The 22555-nt window shown below is 45.3% G+C and overlaps 1 protein-coding gene across 8 annotated transcripts in view; it reads right to left on the minus strand.

Moving 5' to 3' along the window:
• Positions 1–22555, minus strand: part of mipol1 (mirror-image polydactyly 1) — a 442941-nt gene that overhangs the window by 194973 nt on the left and 225413 nt on the right. For all 8 annotated transcript variants that reach the window (XM_070879088.1, XM_070879089.1, XM_070879087.1 and 5 more), the window contains one exon: positions 1829–1936. In XM_070879088.1, the coding sequence (XP_070735189.1) occupies positions 1829–1936 (108 nt within the window). The remainder of the gene's footprint in view (positions 1–1828; positions 1937–22555) is intronic.

Below are 22555 nucleotides of genomic sequence, written 5' to 3' on the forward strand. Positions count from 1 at the left end.
CTTGACCCCGATCATCCGGAGGCCGGCTCTGATCTTCTCTTTACCTAGCCCGATCATCCGGCCTCAATCTCTGCCTGAAACCACCCGCCGCCGATCCTCTCAAAACCACAGCACAATCCCCGATCGCTAGCCGACAACCCCCACCACCACCCTCATTCCTTTTAACGGCACAACCTGATCTCTGCCCAAACCCCTCTTCTCCCGCCACCCCCCCACCCCATTTCTTTCCGCGGCCTTATTGTCTCTCTCCCACGTTCCCCCTCCCCCGATCGTCTGCCGGATCGCTGATCCTCTCTCTCTCTCTCCTTCCCCTCCCCTCCCCTCCCCCACCCCCTCCCCCTCCCCCACCCCCTCCCCCTCCCACCTACCAATCGCCTGCCCGGTCCCTGGTCATCTACCCCCCACCCCAATCGTCTGCCCAGCCCCCGATTCTCTCTCCCCACCAGCACCCACCTCGATCCATTTAAAGGCCCGGCCCTCATGCAAACCCTCCTTCCCTTCCTTGTTTGTTCAGACACAAGCCTACCCACCCGCAGCCTGCCTGCCTCTCAATCTGGCTGGCTGTGGGTGGGTAACTGATGCAAATCAGGATCTGCTGTTAAAGTCAGCAGGGCCTGCAGGAAACTTGGCCTCTCGGGTTTCCCAACAGCCTCGGAGTCCCCCGGCCCCTAAGCCGCTTTCCTCCACAAAATTCCGCCCAGAATCTGCTACTAGAGAAGCAAGCTCCACAGTTTGTAATTCTTATGTTTACCTTATAAACACACACAAACAATAATAAATATCATGTCTAAAAACGGCTTTAGTTTTATGGATTGGATGTAATCCACAAAAATGGCAACTGTTAAATTGTATCAAATGCTATAGTGGTCAGTGTTAGTGTGGCCTTAAACAACACTTTTACCAAAAAAGAGCCATCATCAATAATAAATGATAAATAAATCAATAAATCAATCAATAAATCAATCAAAAAAATTTTTTTTAAAAATAAATAAAAAATTTAAAGTTTCTGCTCACCTATTGCAGCACTGGGAGCCTTCCAACAGCCTGCCGAAGAGGTGCTCGGATGGGGCCCGCCGCCGAAGAGGTGCAGTTTGGGTGGGGCCCGCCACTGGGGAGGAGTTTGGGCGGGCCCCGCCGCCGAAGAGGTGCTGGTCGGGCAGGCCCCGCCACCGAGGAGGAGTTCCGGCAGGGCCCGCCAATGAAGAGCTGCAGTTTGGGCGGGGCCCGCCACATGGGAAAAGTTTGGGCGGGGGCCGCCGCCGAGGACATAAGGGCAATGGCGATGAGGCGTGGGTCAGTGAGGCAGGCAGGCCACTCGGCCTAGGATAGGGGTGGCGAACAGCGCGATGTCCCTTTGGCCAGGGATAGGGTCGCCCAGAGATAGGACAGCTGGGAGGGCCAGGAGCTACTCTGCGCATGCGCGCAGCTGCTGGTACTCTTTTTGGCCCAGGGCTGTAAACTCCGCCCCCAGCTGCTTGTGCTGCGCAGTGTTTACTGTGAAACAGGCCTGCTGGACTCGGAGAATCGTGAGCTAAGTTTTAGGTGCTTTTTTAATTCTAAAAAATAGGCGGGCCTCTCAGAGTGCACCGTTCTGGGAGGACTTCTGAAACTTGGGCCTAAAATATGTCTATCTTCCAACTTGATGTTCTACATAAATAAATACATATAGAAAATCCCTTCGGAAGGGCACTGCATCCAAGTTTGAAGAAGTTGTTGGCAAACGCCATAACATACTAGTGCTGAAATGTACACAACAGATATCAGAAGGACAGAGATGGCCTCCATGGCTTACAACCCTAATTTGACTCGAAGAGTGCAAGAGATTTACCTTCAAGGCACGTTCCTGATTGTTTTCAGCAGTCAGCTGTCTCGTGTTGTTTGCCATTGTCTGGTTCTGTTCTTTCAAAAGATAAAGCTCCTGCTCCAGCCGTTTGCACTGGGGACAAATAAAGCAGCATATTAGCTGATAGGTAGTACAACATTTCCGGGGTTGAGTGTAATTTACAAATATTCAAATTATCAACTGCACCTTATAGTTATCAAAATCTTACTTTAAAATGTAATCTACAGAATTTTTTTAATAACTTATGGAAAAAGCTCTTATCATTACATAAAATATTTGATGGAGGGATCATTTTAAGTCATCCTGTTCAGCTGCCATCAGACATATATCTTTTTTTTAAACTAAAAGAGTTTCTGCATTTTATTGCAGTGATAAGACTTGCATACATATCAGTAAGTTACATTTTTGTAATACCAACACAAACTCTTATCTATGATTGAAACGGTTAGTTCCTTTTTAGTATTTATACGATTAGAGTAGATTAATCATAGCACCAATCCAGTAAATGTTATTTATCCCTCAATGAAAAGCTTTTCATTGCTCTCAATATTAAACTAGACTGTTTTAGCTTCAATTGCATAGAATAATCTCTGTTCGTTTTGGATGCTACCTATAAGGAAAAACATTATAATTTCCTTTGAAAAAAATGTGCAGATTTTTGGAAGGGCATTTAATGTTCTCGAAATACATGTTTAATCCATATTTAATGAGATTCTAAGTTAAAAGAATAAATGTCCAGGTTCTAAGGGCTAGAAATTCGAGTATTAGCGATTTCGCCTGTTTTTGGGTGATAATCGTGACGTTATTTTTTTTGTGCCGGGTTAGCGTTATCGCTGGAAGTCACAACATTCGCCAAACAGTGACCAGCGATAGCGCTAAATCCAGCCTTGCATGATGGAATTTGTGCACCGGAGCCGAATTTTGCAGGAAAAAAATGGACCTTCTGCGCATGCGCGAATTTTGTTTTTTCCGATTTTTTTCCCTCCAATTTTTTTCTTCTTCCCGCAATTCTGGTCAGCTGTCAGGGTACGTCCGCACATGCGCAGTACATCCAGGGCTGAAGCAGTTATTTTTCACAGACCAAGCAGCCACGATGGAAGGGGGCTCAAGCAGGCAGAGAGCCCAAAGTTTAGCTATGAAGCAAACAAGGTTCTCATTGCAACTGTGCAAACCAGATGGGGGGAAATTTAATAGAAGGGGTGCTGGTAAACCCCTCCGAGCTGTGCAAAGGCATCTGTGGCTGAGGAGGTTTCGTCAGTCGATAATACCAAGAGGAATCATCAACAATATAGGAAAAAGTTCAATGACCATTGCAGGGCTGTGAGAGTAAGTAATATTTTTATTCATCCACTTGTTCATTACTTAAATTGTAAATCTGACACATGTTGGTATAAGTAGGCTTAGTGTTACACCTTATTTGCCACGAATGATCGTTACACATTAGTAAGACTGCTTTTTGATATCTTAAAAGATGTTTCTGCACTTCGATGTCTTCCTCATGAACCACGTGCAATTACCAGGTCCATTAAACAGTATTAAATGCACACAGTAGGGTATAAATTCTTTGATGGTTATCTGTGTGTGACACAAGATAACCATTCCAATTGTCATCTTTGCAGGCAAAGTTGTCGCATAACCGCCGGGAGCAGCGACGCACAGGCGGTGGTTCACCCCAGACACTGCCGTTAATGGACCTGGAGGAACATGTGGCAGCTCTGTTCGGTGCCTCAGGGAGGTCAACTACCCTTGGGGGTGCTGATGCCGTTTGAAACTGAAGGTAAGTCCTGAAAAATCCCCGAGCTGCATTGGGGCAATGTGATGTAGTGTCTGTGGACTATGTTTGGGGCAATGTGATGCAGTGTGTCGGCTCGGATTGGGGCAATGTCATGCAGTGTCTGTGGGCTACATATAATGCAGTAGCGCCGGTCCTTTAAATGAGTCTGTGTTATATGACCTTCTTCATGTCACCATCCCTTCCGCTGCTACTAACTACTCATCTATTATTTTCTATTTCCAGATGAGGAGGCGCCAAATCCGCCAATGGAAGCCTCCACCTCATCCCATCGTGTGAGGGTGCAGGAGGGGCACCACGAAGACACCGAGGACGATGAACCTCCACGGGAGGAGGAAACTCAGGAAGCTATTCCGGGGGCAGGGGCGGGGGCGGGGGGGGGGGGGGGGGGGTGGGGCGATGCAATCGACACCTCTTTTACCTGCGGCCAGTAGCTCTGACCAGGAAGACATATTCTCGGGCTTTGCCCAATCCAAGGCCCCTGGGTCCAAGTGGCGTGCAGCCACGCACTCACAGGGTTGAATCCCATATGTCATCTTTCCGGCGGGTGAGATGGCAAAGCTGGTCTGCTGACAGACAGGCAGACCCACACCTGTCCAGGGAGAGCACCCAGCTCAGCTGACAGCTCCTGGAGGTCTTGGTTGCTTTTTCCGCAAGTATTGCGGCAGCACTATTGGCGGACACGAGGGAGGACATGTCTCAGATTGTCACGGCTGTCAATGACCACGCCCAATTGACGGTCTCGACATTTGGCACTGCAGTCCCCAGTGTCACATCACCCAGATCCACATCACCTGTGAGTAGCAAGGCCGAGCAAAAGGCTCGCCACTCAGAAGCTGGGCCTTCCATACCCCAAACTTCTCCAGGGGATCCACACATGACACTATCCCCCTTTTAGAGAAGGACGCTGGCTGCGTTGTTGGACGACATCTTGGTACCACCTTAGGTACGGTCATGGCGTGAGGGCAGGGGGTTAGGATGAGGGGAGGGAAGGAGGGGTCGCAGGTAAAAGACATTCGGTGCAGGGCTGGTTCTTTTGTTGCTGTTGTTGCTATTTTATTAAAAGGTTTAAAAGTTTCCCAATTCTGTTATTTAAAGTTCACAAAAATATTCAATAAATGTTATTACAGTTTGCAAATTACATTTACAATGTTTAATAAATCTTATTCAAGTTACTGTATGTTAAATAAATTATTTTGTTCACAACCATTCCTGTGTAGTGTCTCACTTGCAGAATAAAAGGGGGGGAATAGTCAACATGGTGGGATAGAGTGGGCACGCAATGGTGAAACGTGCGCTTCACTGTTCAAGCAAAGTGATGAATTATGAGCTGCTGATGTAATGCTTTTTGCAGTGGTGAAAGCTCCACAAGACCTCTCCTGTGGTGGTGGTGGTGGGATAGGTTCATCGCCAGGTTCCTTCTCCTCCTCCTATTGTCCTCCTTCTCCTCCTCTCCTCTCCTCCCCTCCCCCTCCGCCCCCCCCCTCCTGAGGTGGTCCTGCAGCCCCCAGTGGCAAATCCTGTCCCCTCATGATGGCTAAGTTGTGTTGCATGCAGCACATCACAATGAGCTCAGCGGCCTACTGGACAGTATTGCAGGGAGCCTCCAGAGTGGTCCAGTTATCAGAAGCGCTGCTTGAGCACTTCAATTGTCTTTTCGACGATGTTGCGTGTGGCGACATGGCTGTCATTATAAGCGTTGTTTGGCTTGTGTTTGTGGGTTCCGGAGGTGGGGTTAAGAGCCAGATGGCATAGCCGTAATCTTTGTTTCCCCAACATCCAGCTCTTGAATAAGCCTTCTTGCAGCTTGATGTTGCATAGAAAAAGCAGCCAGGAATAATGGCAGAGATATTATAACCCCCATTCTTTTAAATGTCCTTAATTATCCGTAAAAATGAACTATGAACTAACAAAGCTCACAGTGTAAAACGCAGCCTTCCCTCCAAATCCTTTTATGCAATGAACTTCTGCTCCGTTTTTCAAGATGGCGCCATTAGCGCGAGTGCCCCCTGCACCTGACCTGGTCAGACTTGATTTTTTTGGGCGTGTTTTTAGGCCGCCGATAAAAATGGCGATATCAGTGAATTTTCCACCCCGTGATAGCACAGCATTGCACGCCGATTGACGTCATAAAAACAGCAAAAAAAAAGGTCCAGCGAGCCATCTAAAATATTCATATCTTTCTGCAGTTTTGAGAAACATTCAAATAAAATTCCTCTTTTTTCTCTTCTTAGGCAGTCCCTCGGAGTGGAGGATGACTTGCTTCCACACTAGAAATGAGTTCTCAGGTGATTGATAAGTCCAATGTGGGACCTACAGTCTCGGTCACAGGTGGGGTAGATGGTGGATGAAGGAAATGGATGGGTGGGGTGCCTGGGTTGCCATGCACTCCTTCTGCTGTTTACGCTTGGCTTCAGCTTGCTCTCGGCGAAGAGACTCGAGGTGTTCGGCACCTTTCCGGATGCTTTTCCTCCACTCTGAGCGGTCTTGGGCCAGGGAATCTCAGGTGTTGGTGGAGATGTTGCACTTTTTCGAGGAGGCTTTGATGGCGTCCTTGAAGCGTTTCCTCTGCCCACCTGGGGCTCGCTTGCTATATCGAAGCTCCGAGTAGAGTGCTTGTTTTGGGAGTCTCGTATCGGGCATGCGGACAATGTGGACCGTCCAATGGAGTTGATCGAACGTGGTCAATGCTTCGATGCTGGGGATGTTGGTCTGAGCGAGAACACTGACGTTGGTGCGCCTATTCTGCCAATGGATTTGCAGGATCTTGAAGAGGCAGCGTTGGTGGTACTGCTCCGGTGCTTTGAGGTGTCTGCTGTACATAGTCCATGTCTCTGAAGCATATAGCAAGGTGGGTATCACTACTGCTCTGCAGATCATGAGCTTGGTGTGGGGTTTGCGGTCCTGGTCTTCAAACACTCTCTTCCTCAGGTGACTGATGGCTGCATTGGCACGCTGAAGGTGGTGTTGGACTTCGCCATCGACATCTGCCCTTGTTGACAGTAGGCTCCCGAGGTATGAAAAATGGTCTCCGTTGTCCAAGGCCTTGTCGTGGATTTTGATAATTGGGGGTCAGTGCTGTGCAGCGGGGGAAAGTTGGTAGAAGACCTTTGTCTTACGGATGTTTACTGTAAGGCCCATGCTCTTATATGCTTCGGTGAAGATGTTGATGACGGCTTGAAGTTCAGCCTCCGAATGTGCGCAGACATGAGCGTCATCTGCATACTGTAATTCAATGACAGAGGATGGGACGATCTTGGATCTGATCTGGAGGCGGCGGAGGTTGAACAGTTCTCCGTTTGTTCTGTAGATTAGCTCCACTCCAACGGGGAGCTTACTGAGGGGTGAGATGGAGCAATGCAGCATTGCAGGTCAGCATTACTTGCCGACCTCCAGCTGCTCGCCGACCTCCGGACCTTCCGACCCCTCGCTGCTCGCCGACCTCCAGACCCCCTGTTGCTCGCCGACCTCCGGACCTCATGCTGCTCGCCGACCTCCGGACCTCCCGACCTCTCGCTGCTCGCCGACCTCCGGACCTCCCGACCCCTCGCTGCTCGCCGACCTCCGGACCTCCGGACCTCATGCTGCTCGCCGACCTCCGGACCTCCCGACCCCTCGCTGCTCGCCGACCTCCGGACCTCCCGCTGCTCGCCAACCTCCGGACCTCACGACCCCTCGCTGCTCGCCGACCTCCGGACCTCCTGCTGCTTGCCGACCTCCGGACCTCCCGCTGCTCGCCGACATCCGGACCTCATGACCTCCCGCTGCTCGCCGACCTCCGGACCTCCCGACCCCTCGCTGCTCGCCGACCTCCGGACCTCACGACCCCTCGCTGCTCGCCGACCTCCGGACCTCATGACCCCTCGCTGCTCGCCGACCTCCGGACCTCCCGCTGCTCGCCGACCTCCGGACCTCACGACCTCCTGCTGCTCGCCGACCTCCGGACCTCCCGCTGCTCGCCGACCTCCGGACCTCCCGACCCCTCGCTGCTCGCCGACCTCCGGACCTCACGACCCCTCGCTGCTCGCCGACCTCCGGACCTCACGACCCCTCGCTGCTCGCCGACCTCCGGACCTCCCGCTGCTCGCCAACCTCCGGACCTCACGACCCCTCGCTGCTCGCCGACCTCCGGACCTCACGACCCCTCGCTGCTCGCCGACCTCCGGACCTCCTGCTGCTCGCCGACCTCCGGACCTTACGCTGCTCGCCGACCTCCGGACCCCCTGCTGCTCGCTGACCTCCGGACCTCACGACCCCTCGCTGCTCGCCGACCTCACGACCCCTCGCTGCTCGCCGACCTCCGGACCCCCTGCTGCTCGCCGACCTCCGGACCTCACGACCCCTCGCTGCTCGCCGACCTCCGGACCTCACCCTGCTCGCCGACCTCCGGACCCCCTGCTGCTCGCTGACCTCCGGACCTCATGACCCCTTGCTGCTCGCCGACCTCACGACCCCCTGCTGCTCGCCGACCTCCGGACCCCCTGCTGCTCGCTGACCTCACGACCCCTCGCCGACCTCACGACCCATCGCTGCTCGCCGACCTCCGGACCCCCTGCTGCTCGCCGACCTCCGGACCTCCCGCTGCTCGCCGACCTCCGGACCCCCTGCTGCTTGCCGACCTCCGGACCTCACGACCCCTTGCTGCTCGCCGACCTCCGGACCCCCTGCTGCTCGCTGACCTCCGGACCTCACGACCCCTCGCTGCTCGCCGACCTCCGGACCTCACCCTGCTCGCCGACCTCCGGACCCCCTGCTGCTCGCTGATCTCCGGACCTCATGACCCCTCGCTGCTCGCCGACCTCACGACCCCCTGCTGCTCGCCGACCTCCGGACCCCCTGCTGCTCGCTGACCTCACGACCCCTCGCCGACCTCACGACCCATCGCTGCTCGCCGACCTCCGGACCCCCTGCTGCTCGCCGACCTCCGGACCTCCCGCTGCTCGCCGACCTCCGGACCCCCTGCTGCTTGCCGACCTCCGGACCTCACGACCCCTCGCTGCTCGCCGACCTCCGGACCCCCTGCTGCTCGCTGACCTCCGGACCTCACGACCCCTCGCTGCTCGCCGACCTCCGGACCGCTCGCCGACCTCCGGACCTCCCGCTGCTCGCCGACCTCCGGACCTCCCGCTGCTCGCCGACCTCCGGACCCCCTGCTGCTCGCCGGCCTCCGGACCTCCCGCTGCTCGCCGGCCTCTGGACCTCCCGCTGCTCGCCAACCTCCGGACTCCCTGTTGCTCGCCGACCTCCGGACCCCCTGCTGCTCGCCGGCCTCTGGACCCCCTGTTGCTCGCCGACCTCCCGACCCCTCGCTGCTCGCCGACCTCCGGACCCCCTGCTGCTTGCCGACCTCCGGACCTCCCGACCCCTCGCTGCTCACCGACCTCCGGACCGTTACATGCTACCAATTTACTGGCCACTAACTTCTAAATTGTACTCCCTATACCCAAGTCCAAGTCATTTATATGCAACAAGAAAAACAATTGTCCTAATATCGACCCTTTGAGGGACCCCCTGCATACTTATCTCCAATCAGAAAAACATCCGTTCCCCACCATTCTCTGCCTTCTATCCCTTTGCCAATTACATAGCCAAATTACCACTGTTTGTTTAATACCACATCCTTCTTTTTCCCAAATAAGTCTGTTATGTGACACTTTATCAAATGTCTTTTGAAAGTATATATACACACACACACACACACACACACACACACACACACATCTATTGCACTACCTTCATCAACCCTCTCTATTCATCAAAGAACTCAAATCAGGTTAGTCAAATCCATGCTGGCTGTTCCTTATTAATCCATGCTTCTCCAAGTGAGAATTAATTTTGTCCTTGACAATGGTCTCTAGTAGTTTTCCTACCAGAAATTGCTATGTATGCCTATTATGCTCATCCTTCTAATTTATTATAAAAATCAAGCTCGTAAATTACAAATGATCTTACCATATAGTTCTGTTACAATTCCAAGCTTGCTCATCTTCATTCGTTAATACTTTTAGAAGCAAATGATCAAGACAATATTTCAGTTACACAAACAATACCATTCCACATCGCTATTCCTCTGCCTCAGAAATCTTACTGCAACAACTGCAGTAAGGATAACAGCTGAGATTAGTACTGACTGCCATATCTTTCATAAAGTCAGCCTCAGATGGAATGCCCTGCTGCAGGTATGATCTCCAGAAACATCTAGATTCTTGAGTTATAATTAGGAAAGCTTGCACAGACAAACATCCATTTACTCTGACACTTCACAAGCTCTTCCTGGGTTGACAACAATACCAATCGTTTCCACACAAGATTCAAAACAACAACAATTTGTATTTATATAGCGCCTTTAACATAGTAAAACGTCACAAGGGTATTATGAAAAGGAGAAATTAGGGCAGGTGACCAAAAGCTTGGTCAAAGAGGTAGGCTTTAAGGGGAGTCTTAAAGGAGGAAAGATAGGGAGGCAGAGAAGTTTAGGCAGGGAATTCCAGAGCTAGGGCTGAGGCAACAGAAGACAGGGCCACCAATGGTTGAATGATTATAATCAGGGATGCTTAAGAGGGCAGAATTAGAGCAGCGCAGACATTTCAGGGAGCTGTGGGGCTGGAGGAGATTTCAGAGATAGGATCGGGCAAGGCCATGGAGGGATTTGAAAACAAGTATGAGAATTTTGAAATCGAGGCATTGCTTAAATGGGAGCCAATGTTGGTCAACGAGCACAGGGGTGATGGGTGAGCGGGACTTGGTGCGAGTTATGACACTGGCAGCCGAGTGTTGGATCAGCTCTAGTTTACATAGGGTAGAATGTGGGAGGCCAGCCAGGAGTGTGTTAGAATAGTCAAGTCTAGAGGTAACAAAGGCATGGATGAGCTGAGGAAAAGATGGAGATGGGCGATGTTACGGAGGTGGAAATATATTTTCTTAGTTATGCTGCGGATATGTGGTCGAAAGCTCATTTCAGGGTCAAATGGGACACCAAGATTGCGAACAGTTTGGTTCAGCCTCAGACAGAAGTTGGGGAGAGGGATGGAGTCACTGACTAGGGAATGGAGTTTGTGGCGGGGTCCGAAAACATTGGCTTCGGGTTTCCCAATATTCAATTGGAGAAAAATTCTGCTCATTCAGAACTGGATGTCGGCCAAGCAGTCTGACAATTTAGAGACCGAGTAGGGGTCGAGGGAAGTGGTAGTGAGGTAGACCTGGGTGTCATCAGCGTACATGATGAAACTGATGCTGTGTTTTCGGATGATGTCGCTAAGGGGCAACATGTAGATTTAAAATAGGAGGGAGCCAGAGATAGATCCTTGGGGGACACCAGAAGAGAAGCTCTTGCAGGTGATTCTCTGGCCACAATTAGACAGATAAGAATGAAACCAGTCCCACTCAACTGGATGATGGTGGAGAGGTGTTGGAGAAGGATAGAGTGAACAACCATGTCAAAGGCTGCAGACATGTCAAGAAGAACGAGGAGGAATAGTTTACCTTTGTTACAGTCACAAAGGATGTCATTTTTGGCTTTCATGAGAGCAGTTTCGGTACTGTGGCAGACACGGAAACCGGATTGGAGGGATTCAAACATGGAATTGCGGGAAAGATGGACACGGATTTGGGAGGCGACAAAACGTTCAAGGACTTTGGAGAGGAACGGGAGATTGGGGACAAGATTGGCTGCCAAGTTTGGATAAAGACCCATATGTCACAAAAATGCAAATTCATGCATCAATACAGCCTTTTTTCCCTTCTATACACTGCCCAATAAAATTTATGTCACATAAGGAAAATTTGTGGCTGGCAAACAATAGCCCGTAATTTGTGGTCAGTGGTGAAGCTAAGGCGCTCAACCTCTGACCTTGAAGAAAGCGATCGCAAGATCTCTGTGGTGAGAAGTTTACCTTTCTTGATGTGCAATTGATTGTAGTACTGTGTAATGGGAATCCCCAGCGAAGAGCTGCACTGACGTCAATAAGCTGTTTACCAGCAATCACATTGAAAAATTCTCAGAGACAGTAAACCAGGACATGAAAAGCACTGAATTACCTGAACTTTAAAAAATTTTTTACAGAGAGTGAAATAAAGATTGGGACATACACTGTGGTTGAGTTAGAAGCTGAAATATCATAAATAAAAATAAAAAAAATATTTTTTGTTTTAAAATTTAAAATTTTCATAATAATGGAGACATTTGATACTCAACAAATATAAAAAATAGTTTTTCAGGGCCAGAATGGCTATTTAGCAGTTAATATGCTGTTAAAGCTCTATTCCAACAAAGCTTAACTTTTAAAGGGGTATTTAACAGTGATATTAGTGCGAAAAAGCTCAAATTTTCATCCGTTCCACTGATTTCACGGATTGGTGGCTATGAGGGTGGTCTACAGCAATGCCAGTGTCAGAGCAATGAATCACTGTTTGCAACTTCAGGACTACCACGTTTAGGTATGCATACGTTAAATCCTGAAGTTACCGTCAGTTTCAGAGGGGTAATGAGGCTGAACGCTGACAGTTAGCCGTCATTACCCACCGCAAAATCTGGGTCAATATATATATTTTCAAAGTGAGCTGCTGGAGAACTCAAAATGGTGCATTTGCACACTAACACAACTACAATTCAGGTATCTATGGACAAGTTCAAAACATTTAATTAAGTAAAGCTTTAACAGGAAGATTACAATTTTGAAGCATCAAAATACATTTGTTTAACAGAAACAAATTTGCAGTTCTGTTGCCGCCTCCAATGCTCTCATACAGCACTCCTTTTCACACACACAACTGGCTATTTAAAAATGGCCGATTGCCAAATCCGAGCTGTACTGAGCATGCGTGTCCATTGGAACGACATAAAAAACGTAACTTTTTTTTCCGCACATGCGCAGAAGGTGTGGCTTTGTTTTTTGACGCAGACAGCAGGCTCCACCCCCCGACTGGACATGCTGTGCGGCACCAAATTCAAATTAAACATCGGGGAAACTTTCGCAAATTATTTCTGCCGTATTTCTGGCCTAGAAAAATGGGCATTACTCTGGCAATACACCAGAAAACGGGCTTGGGGAAAATTGAGCCCATTATTCTGCCTCCTGATTATGTGGATAAACACATAACAATAACAGTTGCAATTGTATTTCACTTTATCATGTTGAAATGTCTCAAAGAGCTTCACACAATTAATTACTTTTGGAGTGCAGTAACTGCTACTGTGTGGGCAAACTGTCTTCAAACAAATCACAATACGAAGCAATAAACTTATAGAAGTTTCCTCTGAATTGGTTTAGCACTTGTATATAGATTCATACTCATCATTGCTGTGGTTAGTGGAGCAGTTTACTCAATAAAAAAAGATTCCGTAAGTGTGTCAGAAGGGATTACTTCATCTATTATCCCCATTCTCTGTAGCTGGTTGGGATTCTCTTTACACAAAAACAATATTGTGAGTTTAATTCAAGAACACACTAGAACTGTTTTTTGTTTCAAACACTTAACCAATTCAGACACAGAATCAGCATGGCTGTGTCAGAGTCTTGTACTATGTTACCTGTATTTAAAAATCAGATCTTATCAAACTTTCTATCCTCTTTTTGCTTTTGTTTTGAAGTTTCCTTTGTTTTAGCGAGGCAGTAAGGTCAATACATTGTTGGCAGTTGTGTTAAGCACTTTACTGAGTTCTCTATTTCTCACTTTTATAAAATGAAACAATTACATTCTTTTTTGACAACAGGAGAAGTAAGCATTTTGTAAAGTATACGTGACATTAAGGCCCCAAAATTCCTTAAACACCAGCAGGAGTTCGATGGAATGGTTGGAAACTCGATTGAGACCCGAATATGCAACGTCCCAGCCTTCAGGCGGTTTCCATTGTGGCTTTGTTGCACTGGGTAGTTTCCACTCACCCCTACAAGGTCATTGACGCAAAGGGAGGGGGACAGGGACTCAGTCGGGACCTGGGGTGGCACTGGCGCACCTGGCTAAATCAGCTGAGGTGGGGTCCAATTGGGGTTTCAGGCCGAGATTGGGACTTGGCCCCTGAAGATGATGGGTGCTGAAATTTTTTTCCTTAATTTTTCAACTGGCCCTTTTTGGAAGGGAAACACAGGGACAGCCAGATTGTTTCAGAATGGGTGGAACCTGGCAACACCCCAGGCCTGCCAGTCGTTCCTGGGATGTCAGCAGAGAAGAGGCCGCTGCAGATGTGCTCCTGGAAGCCTCTTCCACTGATCCTGTGAACTTTGATGGTATCACTGGCAGTGCTTCTCAGCAGGCACAATCTTGGTATAACTGTTGCGATCATGCACCAGCAGGTTTTCTGGGTCTGAGTGCTCAAAGGGTTAATAAATCCCTTAACTGTCAACTGCCGAATAGTTGCCTTTTTTCTTCTCACCAATCTTCTCATTTTCCTTCCTCTCTGCAAGGTGTTCTCTCCTTGCTCAGATATAATTGTACTAGCAATTCTCTCCGGTGCCGTGCGCAAATGGTCATTATTCATATGTAAAACTCAACAGTGAGTGTCAGCAGGGTATTTGACTGTGGAGGGGCTCTGGTCCTCACCTGACATCCACTTTTTAGTAGAGGTTATAGGATAGTGATCAGGAGTTGTAGCCCTGGCTGATTCTACCCTACTTAATCCAAGGATGCTAAGGCCAACTGTAGCAATCCTACTGCCGCTCTGTTAGATAGGCTAATTCAGCACAAACTGGAGCACAAATCTTGGACTTTCTCAGTTTTTATGCTTCAGCTATCCACTAGGTAAATTCGAGCTATGGGAGAGATGATACATGCATTGCCTTATTTTGCACTTGATTACCCAAACCAGCCCTGAAGCCAAGGAAAGTTTTCTTAACTTTCTAAGGAAACAGACATGAATGGAGAAAATACATGGAGATATGTGGAAAATATTGAATGTTATGGTGGTTAAAATATATGCTTCAGTAAAAATCAATGGCCCTGAACTAACCAACTGGATTTGATCACGTTTATATATACCATTTTGGATTAAAAAAAAACATTTTTTAAATTACCATCAATTTTCAGTGGGCTTTTCAGTCACTTTTATAAAAGAATTAGAATTTCAGGTTTTGCTAGAATTGTTTCTTTCTCAGTTATTTCACAGCAGTTCACAAAAGTGAACCTTGAACCATATGCCACAGAACCTGTATATTTTATTCAGCTGTCCTTTCAGAGTTGCATTGACACACAAAATTTTAAACAATTATCCTAATTGTGGTAAACTACATGGTAGATTACATGGAGTTGCATGCTACACTACCACATAAGAACATAAGAAATTGAAACCTTTTCTATTTTGTTAATCATTTAAGTGATCTTTTTGTAAAATTGAATTTTGAATAATGCATTCAAAAGGACAAATGTCCTCGAGCCTGCTCCGCCATTCAATAAGATCATGGCTGATCATTGACCTCAACTCCACTTTCTCGCCTGATCCCCATATCCTTAGATTCCCCTGGAGTCCAACACTTTTAACAACCACTTCAGCAATTATGGAAATTTAACCATGAACAAAAGTTTTTTTCCAAACTAAAAGGCATCAAAGTATGTATTTACAAATTAAATGAAATTCTGAAGCATAAATGGATTTAGGAAATACTAATCAATAGAACATAATACAGAAATATGAGCAAAGTCTATAATGGGTTAATTATCATTCTCAATAACTTCTGAAAGTTTTTTTCTCGATTTCTTTTCCAGAAAGATTTTTTTGAAAGTTTTTTCAGTTTTAAAAACAAAGGGGTTAATAATACATCGCACAAACAGTTCTTTCCCCTCCCAAGCACGTTTTCTATTGTTGAGAACATCCTAAACTGACCACCAACTTTCAGAAGCACTCCAATATTTATCCAAGCTCTTGTCTGCAATGAATTACACAATGGAAGTTCAGTAATCAAATGAAACTGGACAAGATAAAATCTATAAAAACAATTAACAATGCACATATAACAGTGGAACTCAACAAGATTCACATGATCCAATCAGCATATTATGCAAACTTGTCTATGGAGGTGCCAAACAACCTTAACAGTATTCCATCAATCATGGAAAGAACCACTTTGATCTTTGGAACAAAACACTCCTTCGATCTCACAAGTGGAAGCTACTGTCTGAACTTTTAATTGAGAATGAAACAGAAAATCCACACATTTGGAAAAAAGAGACAGAGATTCTCAAGACATCATTTTGTTCTTCACAAACAACTGATTTTGAAATTAAAATAAATGCTTGCCTCTCAAGCTCAACAATCATCATTAAAACAATTCTGGTGTTTTATCTTAGTGCTAGTTCCACTGTTGGAAATGCAAGAAAACTAATGGGATGATTCAAATCATTCCCCTGTTGGCAGGTCAACAATCTTTTAATTTTCCTTTTACAAAATTGCAAGTTAAAAACACTGGAGCTTTAAGGTTTCACATCACCAACACAAGGGCTACTCTGCAGCAATGCTCTTAGACTGAAAGCAGCAGTACTTTCCTACCAAATATACTGAAAAGCATTGCTGCACAAGCATAAGCTTTTGAAATAGTACCTGGCCACCCCAGGGACTTAATAACCCCCTAAAGCTAATACAAAATGTTTTTGTACATTTAAAAACAATGGCTGTATAGAATATTGAAATGTATTACACCCTCGAGCTAGAATCTCAAATAGTATTAGTTGGCTAAAATCCAGTCACACAGTAAGGAATATGTTTCACTAGTTGTAGTTGACTCATTAACAAGGTTACAATTATGTCTGACAATTTTGTAATGCAGCCTTGTTCATTTTTCGAACCAGAACTTATACCAAGATGATTAAAAGGTAAGCATAATCAAACAAATTAAGAGTTATACTCAAAAGGTGGCAGATCAGGGTAAAAACAGATCTGAAATATTTTTTGAGTTCTGAATGAGTAACATGTAAGTTTAATGAGAGAAGCAGATGACGTTCCGATTTGGGTAAATATTGTACAACTTTCAATTTTTCCACGAAAACAAAGCTGGTTTGCATTATTGAAATTGCTGCTTGAATTTATGAAGCTGCCAAAAACCACTGTTCATTTTTGAAGATTAGCAGTATGGCAAAATCTCTTCACATATAGGGGGAAAAATTCATCTTGGGCAGTAGCGAATTGCCAGGCCATTTTACACTCCACCTGATTTTCTTTTCCATTGATGTCAAGGGATATGGGGATAGTGCAGGAAAGTGGAATTGAGGTAGAAGATCAGCCATGATCTTATTGAATGGGGGGAGCACATTTGAGGGGCTGAATGGCCTACTCCTGCTCCTAATTCTTATGATAGCTCAGCAGATAAATACACTGCCCACTGTGGTACTCGGTTATACATACCAGGAAAATCTCAAGATTCATTCTCTAATCCACTGAGTTAAGCAGCCTGAACTGGGCCAGAGAAAGTTACTTCGGATTTTATTTCATTGCAAATGCTTGAAAATGGGAGCTGCATTCAGTTTTTAAAATAGATATATGTTTTGTCAAGTCAAGTAATGTATAATGCAATGCCATCCTGATTTAAAGGCTGTACTGTCAAAACAGCACAAAAATAAAAAAAGCTATTAAATTAACCAAATTTTAATTCATCATGAACTAAATTAACTTCCATCGTGGGTGATTTTGAAACAAATTAGGGCTAAGATTCCGGCCTCTTTGGGTCCGTACGAAATGCAGACGGACCCAACCAGGCCTCGCAAAAGCTGGTTTTCAGGGCACGATGCGCATGCTTTTCCAATCTGTCTCAATCTCTCTTGACAGATCCTCCACATCCCTGGGAGAAGGACACTTGCGCGGACGAGATTGGGCTATTTGCCCAACTCATGTCCTTCAAACTTTTACGCTTGGGGAAAGCAGGCGCATAGCCTACTTTTACCAGCGCAAGAGTTTTAAAACATATAAAAATTAAATTTAAATACACATTTTTATGTTAAAAACCCTGTCCATTAAGGTAAGCTTATTTTAAACCCTATTAAAACACATTTAAAAAAAGTCAAAAAAATACATATTTTTTCTAAAACATTTAATTAACTTTAATTTCAATTAATTTTAAATATGTGAGGTGTTTTTTAAATTTATTATGTTGTGTTCCTTGTTTTAGGTGTTTATTCTCATTGATAATGGGAACTCGGAGAAACGGAGTTGCCATTATTATCAATGAGATTACTGCAGTGATTGGTGGTCCAGGCCCATGTGACTCCAGCTTTTTCATGCATATGGGGAAGTCCTCTACCTGTACGCTGCGCATCATATGAAGACCTCCGACCGGAATCAAAGGCGCCTCCGTGACCACCAGGTATTTTCGTTAAAAATTTTCGGGTCGGAGGTGTTCGTCTGAAGGAAGCCTCCGACCGGAATTATAGGCCCATTATTTTGTAAGCACTACAGATTTCAAAATGTAGGCTCATGCAACTTTAAGGAATTTAACTTTCGGTGTCAGAACCTAAACCTTCTAAACACTGACTTCCAGTGACATAGTGGGAAAAATAATATTTTGCATAACAGATTAAATTAAAGCTCTGTATATGTAAATATAATTCTACAAATATGTTAAGCAATAGTTCTAAACATTTAAGTTGGTTGAAATTTATGTCCTCTTTAATTCAGTGTCATTTTACTATAGTCTAGTTATTGACACAAGTCAGTATACATTACTTAAAATATGCTTTCTAGTATTGATGAGTTTTTTCTAGTCACTAACTCTGATAAAAAGGGATAAATGCTTCAAAATTCATCTTGCACTGCTTTGAGCTGTGCATTAAATTAAATGCATAAGAGTGAAATAAGGAATCTAAAATATCTTGCCCAACTATTCCTCTGATCTATTCCAAATCACATAAAAGTCAAAGTCCCAAAGCAGAAGATGCCTGCTTTATTTGCATTTTAATTGAAGAAATGCTTTGACCAGATGCCAATTTTTCTTTACAATCATAAGTATTTTCCTGCACAAAGGATTATGTTTATGTTTTCCTTGGAATTACCTTTACTGTTGTCCTATTACAAATCATGTCAAATTTATTCAGAGAAGAAAAAAAGATGGTGCAGCATTGAGCCCTACTACTAGGTACTTTTTAACATATTTGGTAAATATATGATGCAACCGAAGAAATATAATTTGCACTTGAAACATGAAAATTAAACAATACTGAAATCAAAATTAACTTCTGAGAATGCATTTACTTCATTTTGAAGCTTGAAAATAAGACATTTATTAGGTTGGAGGGACACTTCCCTGTTATTTTTGTACTTTCTGCCCTTTCCAGATTGAAATTTTTTTTTAATCCAAATTATTTAAATGCTCAAAGTATGCAAGCCACAGGAAATATTCTCCTACTGCGAGGGCAGGTAGATGACCTCCTCCTAAATCTCTTTCTTAATGCTGCTCTTGAGCTAATCTTAGAAGATGCAATTTATCTGCTGATTTTCCACCTTCATATCCATAAGCAAAAGCATTTAATCTCTCTGTTGGGCCTTTAAAATAAAGCACCATTTTACTGCCAGGTAGATTTAACTCGATTCCAGATATGTTGCATAGCCACCTTCAACATATTTTACAGACAGCCAATAATCACTACGGAACTACTCACACTCCAGGTTGTGCGTGCTATCAACTAATTCAGAGTGCATCAGAAATAGAAATAGCACTAGTTTACAAATTAAAAACATAACTGGCATATAAAACTAGTTCACAAGATCAAGACATTTAACATAAGGACATAAAATGTGGAACAAGAAAATGCCACTTGGTCCATTGGGCCCACTCCTTCCAACAGATGGTGTACAATTTTCACTGTCATGAACACTTTCCTCATCTTACTTTATCTCCTGGGGAGGCATAAAAGCACAAGTTTAATTTCAAAGAAGAGAACTCTTAATTTTTTTCAGACTCCCAAAAGTAATCAAGCAAACTCCAGTGGATTGATAACAACACGATTATAACTGGACCAATGAACCAGTGAATATATTCAAATGTCAGCACATGCTCATTGTACTATGTTTCCAGAAACTGCAAGCTTCCTGTGCTAGCTCTTTACAGATTGCCTCCAACAGGAACTTTATTTGTACAAGGTACAGTAAGTACATTTTTAGTTAATTATTTTGGCAAACAAGTGAGCCAGTGATATTTATTAGGTACTGGTGCTGCTGCTTGGTGGTTCTGCATATTTAGTTTTGATCCCTGCTGTATTTACAGCTCATTATATGGCAAACAAATTAAACAAGGTGGCTGTTGTACCCATGAATTCCATCACCTCCCCGAGCAACATAGGCCTAACATTTTCCCATTTCATTTCTCACACCAAGCATTCCTACAGCTCTCCGTGAGTGCAGCAGATATATTACCCAATTATGGACAGCTTTGTGGTGGGGACATGTGGCAACCATAATCAGATTGAAACTGCCAAAGTTATTTCAATTAAGATCCTCAGTAATCAGAGGGGAAAGATTTTTCATTCCAGAGATCTGAATTATTTTTGAACCCTGATTACAGAAGTAATAGCTAACCCACTGTACCACTGAATCTTAAATAAAAATTAAGTTTGTGGGAGTTGAGGCAACAGCGTGGAACTCAATGCATTGGCACTGGGACTATGTACTCAGCTATTTCATGCAGGTTCTCATGTTAATTTTCTACCAAGACATGCCTGCAACTAGAGATGAGCAGGAAGCTGAGCCATCTCACATGCATGCATCAGACACTCTGAGCATTAAGGCACCAAGCTCAATACATCAACCTCTGGGGAATCAAATAGAAAAGATGTTGAGAAAGCACCTAGTGAAAAGAAAAGGAGCAAATGGAGGTTGCTACAGAAGAGCAGGAACAATGTACCTTGCCTAAACATTCCCCTGCTGAAGATCTCACCGATTCTTCATTTATGGGGGCTGTCTATACAGAGGAGCATTATGCAGTCTTTTGTGAATCTTCAGAAACTACGAAGAAGCCAGTGCAAATCCACAGACAACATTAAGACAACTCTCAAGGATGGAGGTCCAGTTTTCCTCACAACACTATGGCATTCCAATTCACACCTGGGACTCCAATTTCCAAGAGGTTCTCATTTCTGTCTTGAAAGGCTATGTATTTGGCTTGATGGCAGGCCAAAAAAAAGAAAGATTTGCATTTCTATAGTGTCTTTCACAATCATCGGATGTCTCAACGCGCTTTACAGCCAATGAAGTACTTTTGGAGTGTAGTCATTGTTGTAATGTGGGAAACCCGGCAGCCAATTTCCACACAGCAAGCTCCCACAAACAGCAATGTGATAATAACTTGATAATCTGGTTTAGTGATGTTGGTTTGACGGATAAATATTGGCCAGGACACCGGGAATAACTTCCCTGCTCTTCTTCGAAATAGTGTCATGAGAGAGCAGACGTTTAATGTCTCATCCAAAAGATGGCACCTCCGACAGTGCAGCACTCCCTCACCACTGCACTGGGGTGTCAGCCTAGATTTATGTGCTCAAGTCTCTGGAGTGGCTCTTGAACCCACAATTTTCTGACAGAGGCGAATGTGCTACCCATTGAGCCACAGCTGACACTGGTGGCCAAATGTATGTTCTCTCATGATCCCTAGTCGTGCACAAGGTACACCAGCAGCCACGGCGTGACAAGAGGAGGCAAGGACGAGGCTGCGACCTCGGAGCGTGATGCCAATCCACACCACCCAACTGCTTCATCAGAGGACTGAAGAAATGGTAGATAGAAGACAAATGCAGCCAGTCAGCATCGGGACCATAGTACTGGCAGTCGTTGGAGGGACATCTCGGGATCCAGCAAAAAAAGGTACAGTGGAACAGCAATGTCAAAAGGTCCCAGCGAGGAGCTGTAGGCTGTAGCCAGGCTTCATCCTCCCACTGAGGTAGCCCTTAGAAGGATCCCAAGATTAAATAGGAGACACATACATACCATATACACTCACCAGGACAAGCCCTGGGGAAGTAAATAGCATATACACAAATAAATAGTAGAGAAATAAATTGGTTGCACTCTCTTTGGAACATATTGTGAAGATCTATTTTCAGAAAGGACATTTTAATTTGTTAGGTAGTGGGTTAATAAGCTTATGTGGTAATAGAGGCAGTATTGATTGGACACAGTGCCAGCATACTGTGATCAAGACAACTGTACTGTTCATACAAAAGGCACATTTACAAAGTTAAATAAAATCCTGCCAATCAACGATGCACCAGTCTCCCTGACTGCACGTCACAATCAATTGTTTTTTCTTCTTCCTCTTCTGCCAAGACTTCAAACCAGCCTTTCTATTCTCTTGCTGCCTGGTTTCCCCTCTTTGAAATTATCCAATATACATCAGTCACAGATTATTTGTGATATCTTGTCAAGGCTATGGAACAGAGCCCCCCCCCCCGCCACCGACCCACACACACAGCTTCCCAGCTACCCCTCACGATCTGTCATAACATAATCCCTGCTTGAGCATGCCAATTGTATATTCCACTAGAATTCAGTTGAGGCATGAACTTTGTTTTATCTTCATTGCACCTGTTTGGGGGTTTCTTAATGGGGCTACAGTGGGCACCATTAGTCCCCTACCAGCCAGCTATCCAGTCTGCTTTCTCCTTCGAATAGTGGTTTCATGGTGCACAGGTGCAAAATGAAGGCATTATGGCTATTGGCAATATATTGCGCATTAACTTGCGTTACTCTATTCCTGTGGTTCGACAATACTTGTGCAATATGGCATGAAAGATTTTCCTAGTCATATCTCCCATGATCATGCTGTTGGGTCTCTGATGACCACATATGTGACACCCATAGATAGGCTTTCCAAAATTGTACGGCCCTGTCACCTGTTAAAAGTGCTACACCCTCTTGTGTTGTTGCCTCCATTCCATGGGGAAAAATGATGAAAGTATTTCCCCTGGAAAACAAAAATTCTGTCATTTGTTTTATGCATAAGTAAACTGGA

The sequence above is a fragment of the Pristiophorus japonicus genome, chromosome 4 (assembly GCF_044704955.1).
Source record: "Pristiophorus japonicus isolate sPriJap1 chromosome 4, sPriJap1.hap1, whole genome shotgun sequence".
Classification (NCBI taxonomy): Eukaryota; Metazoa; Chordata; class Chondrichthyes; family Pristiophoridae; genus Pristiophorus; species Pristiophorus japonicus.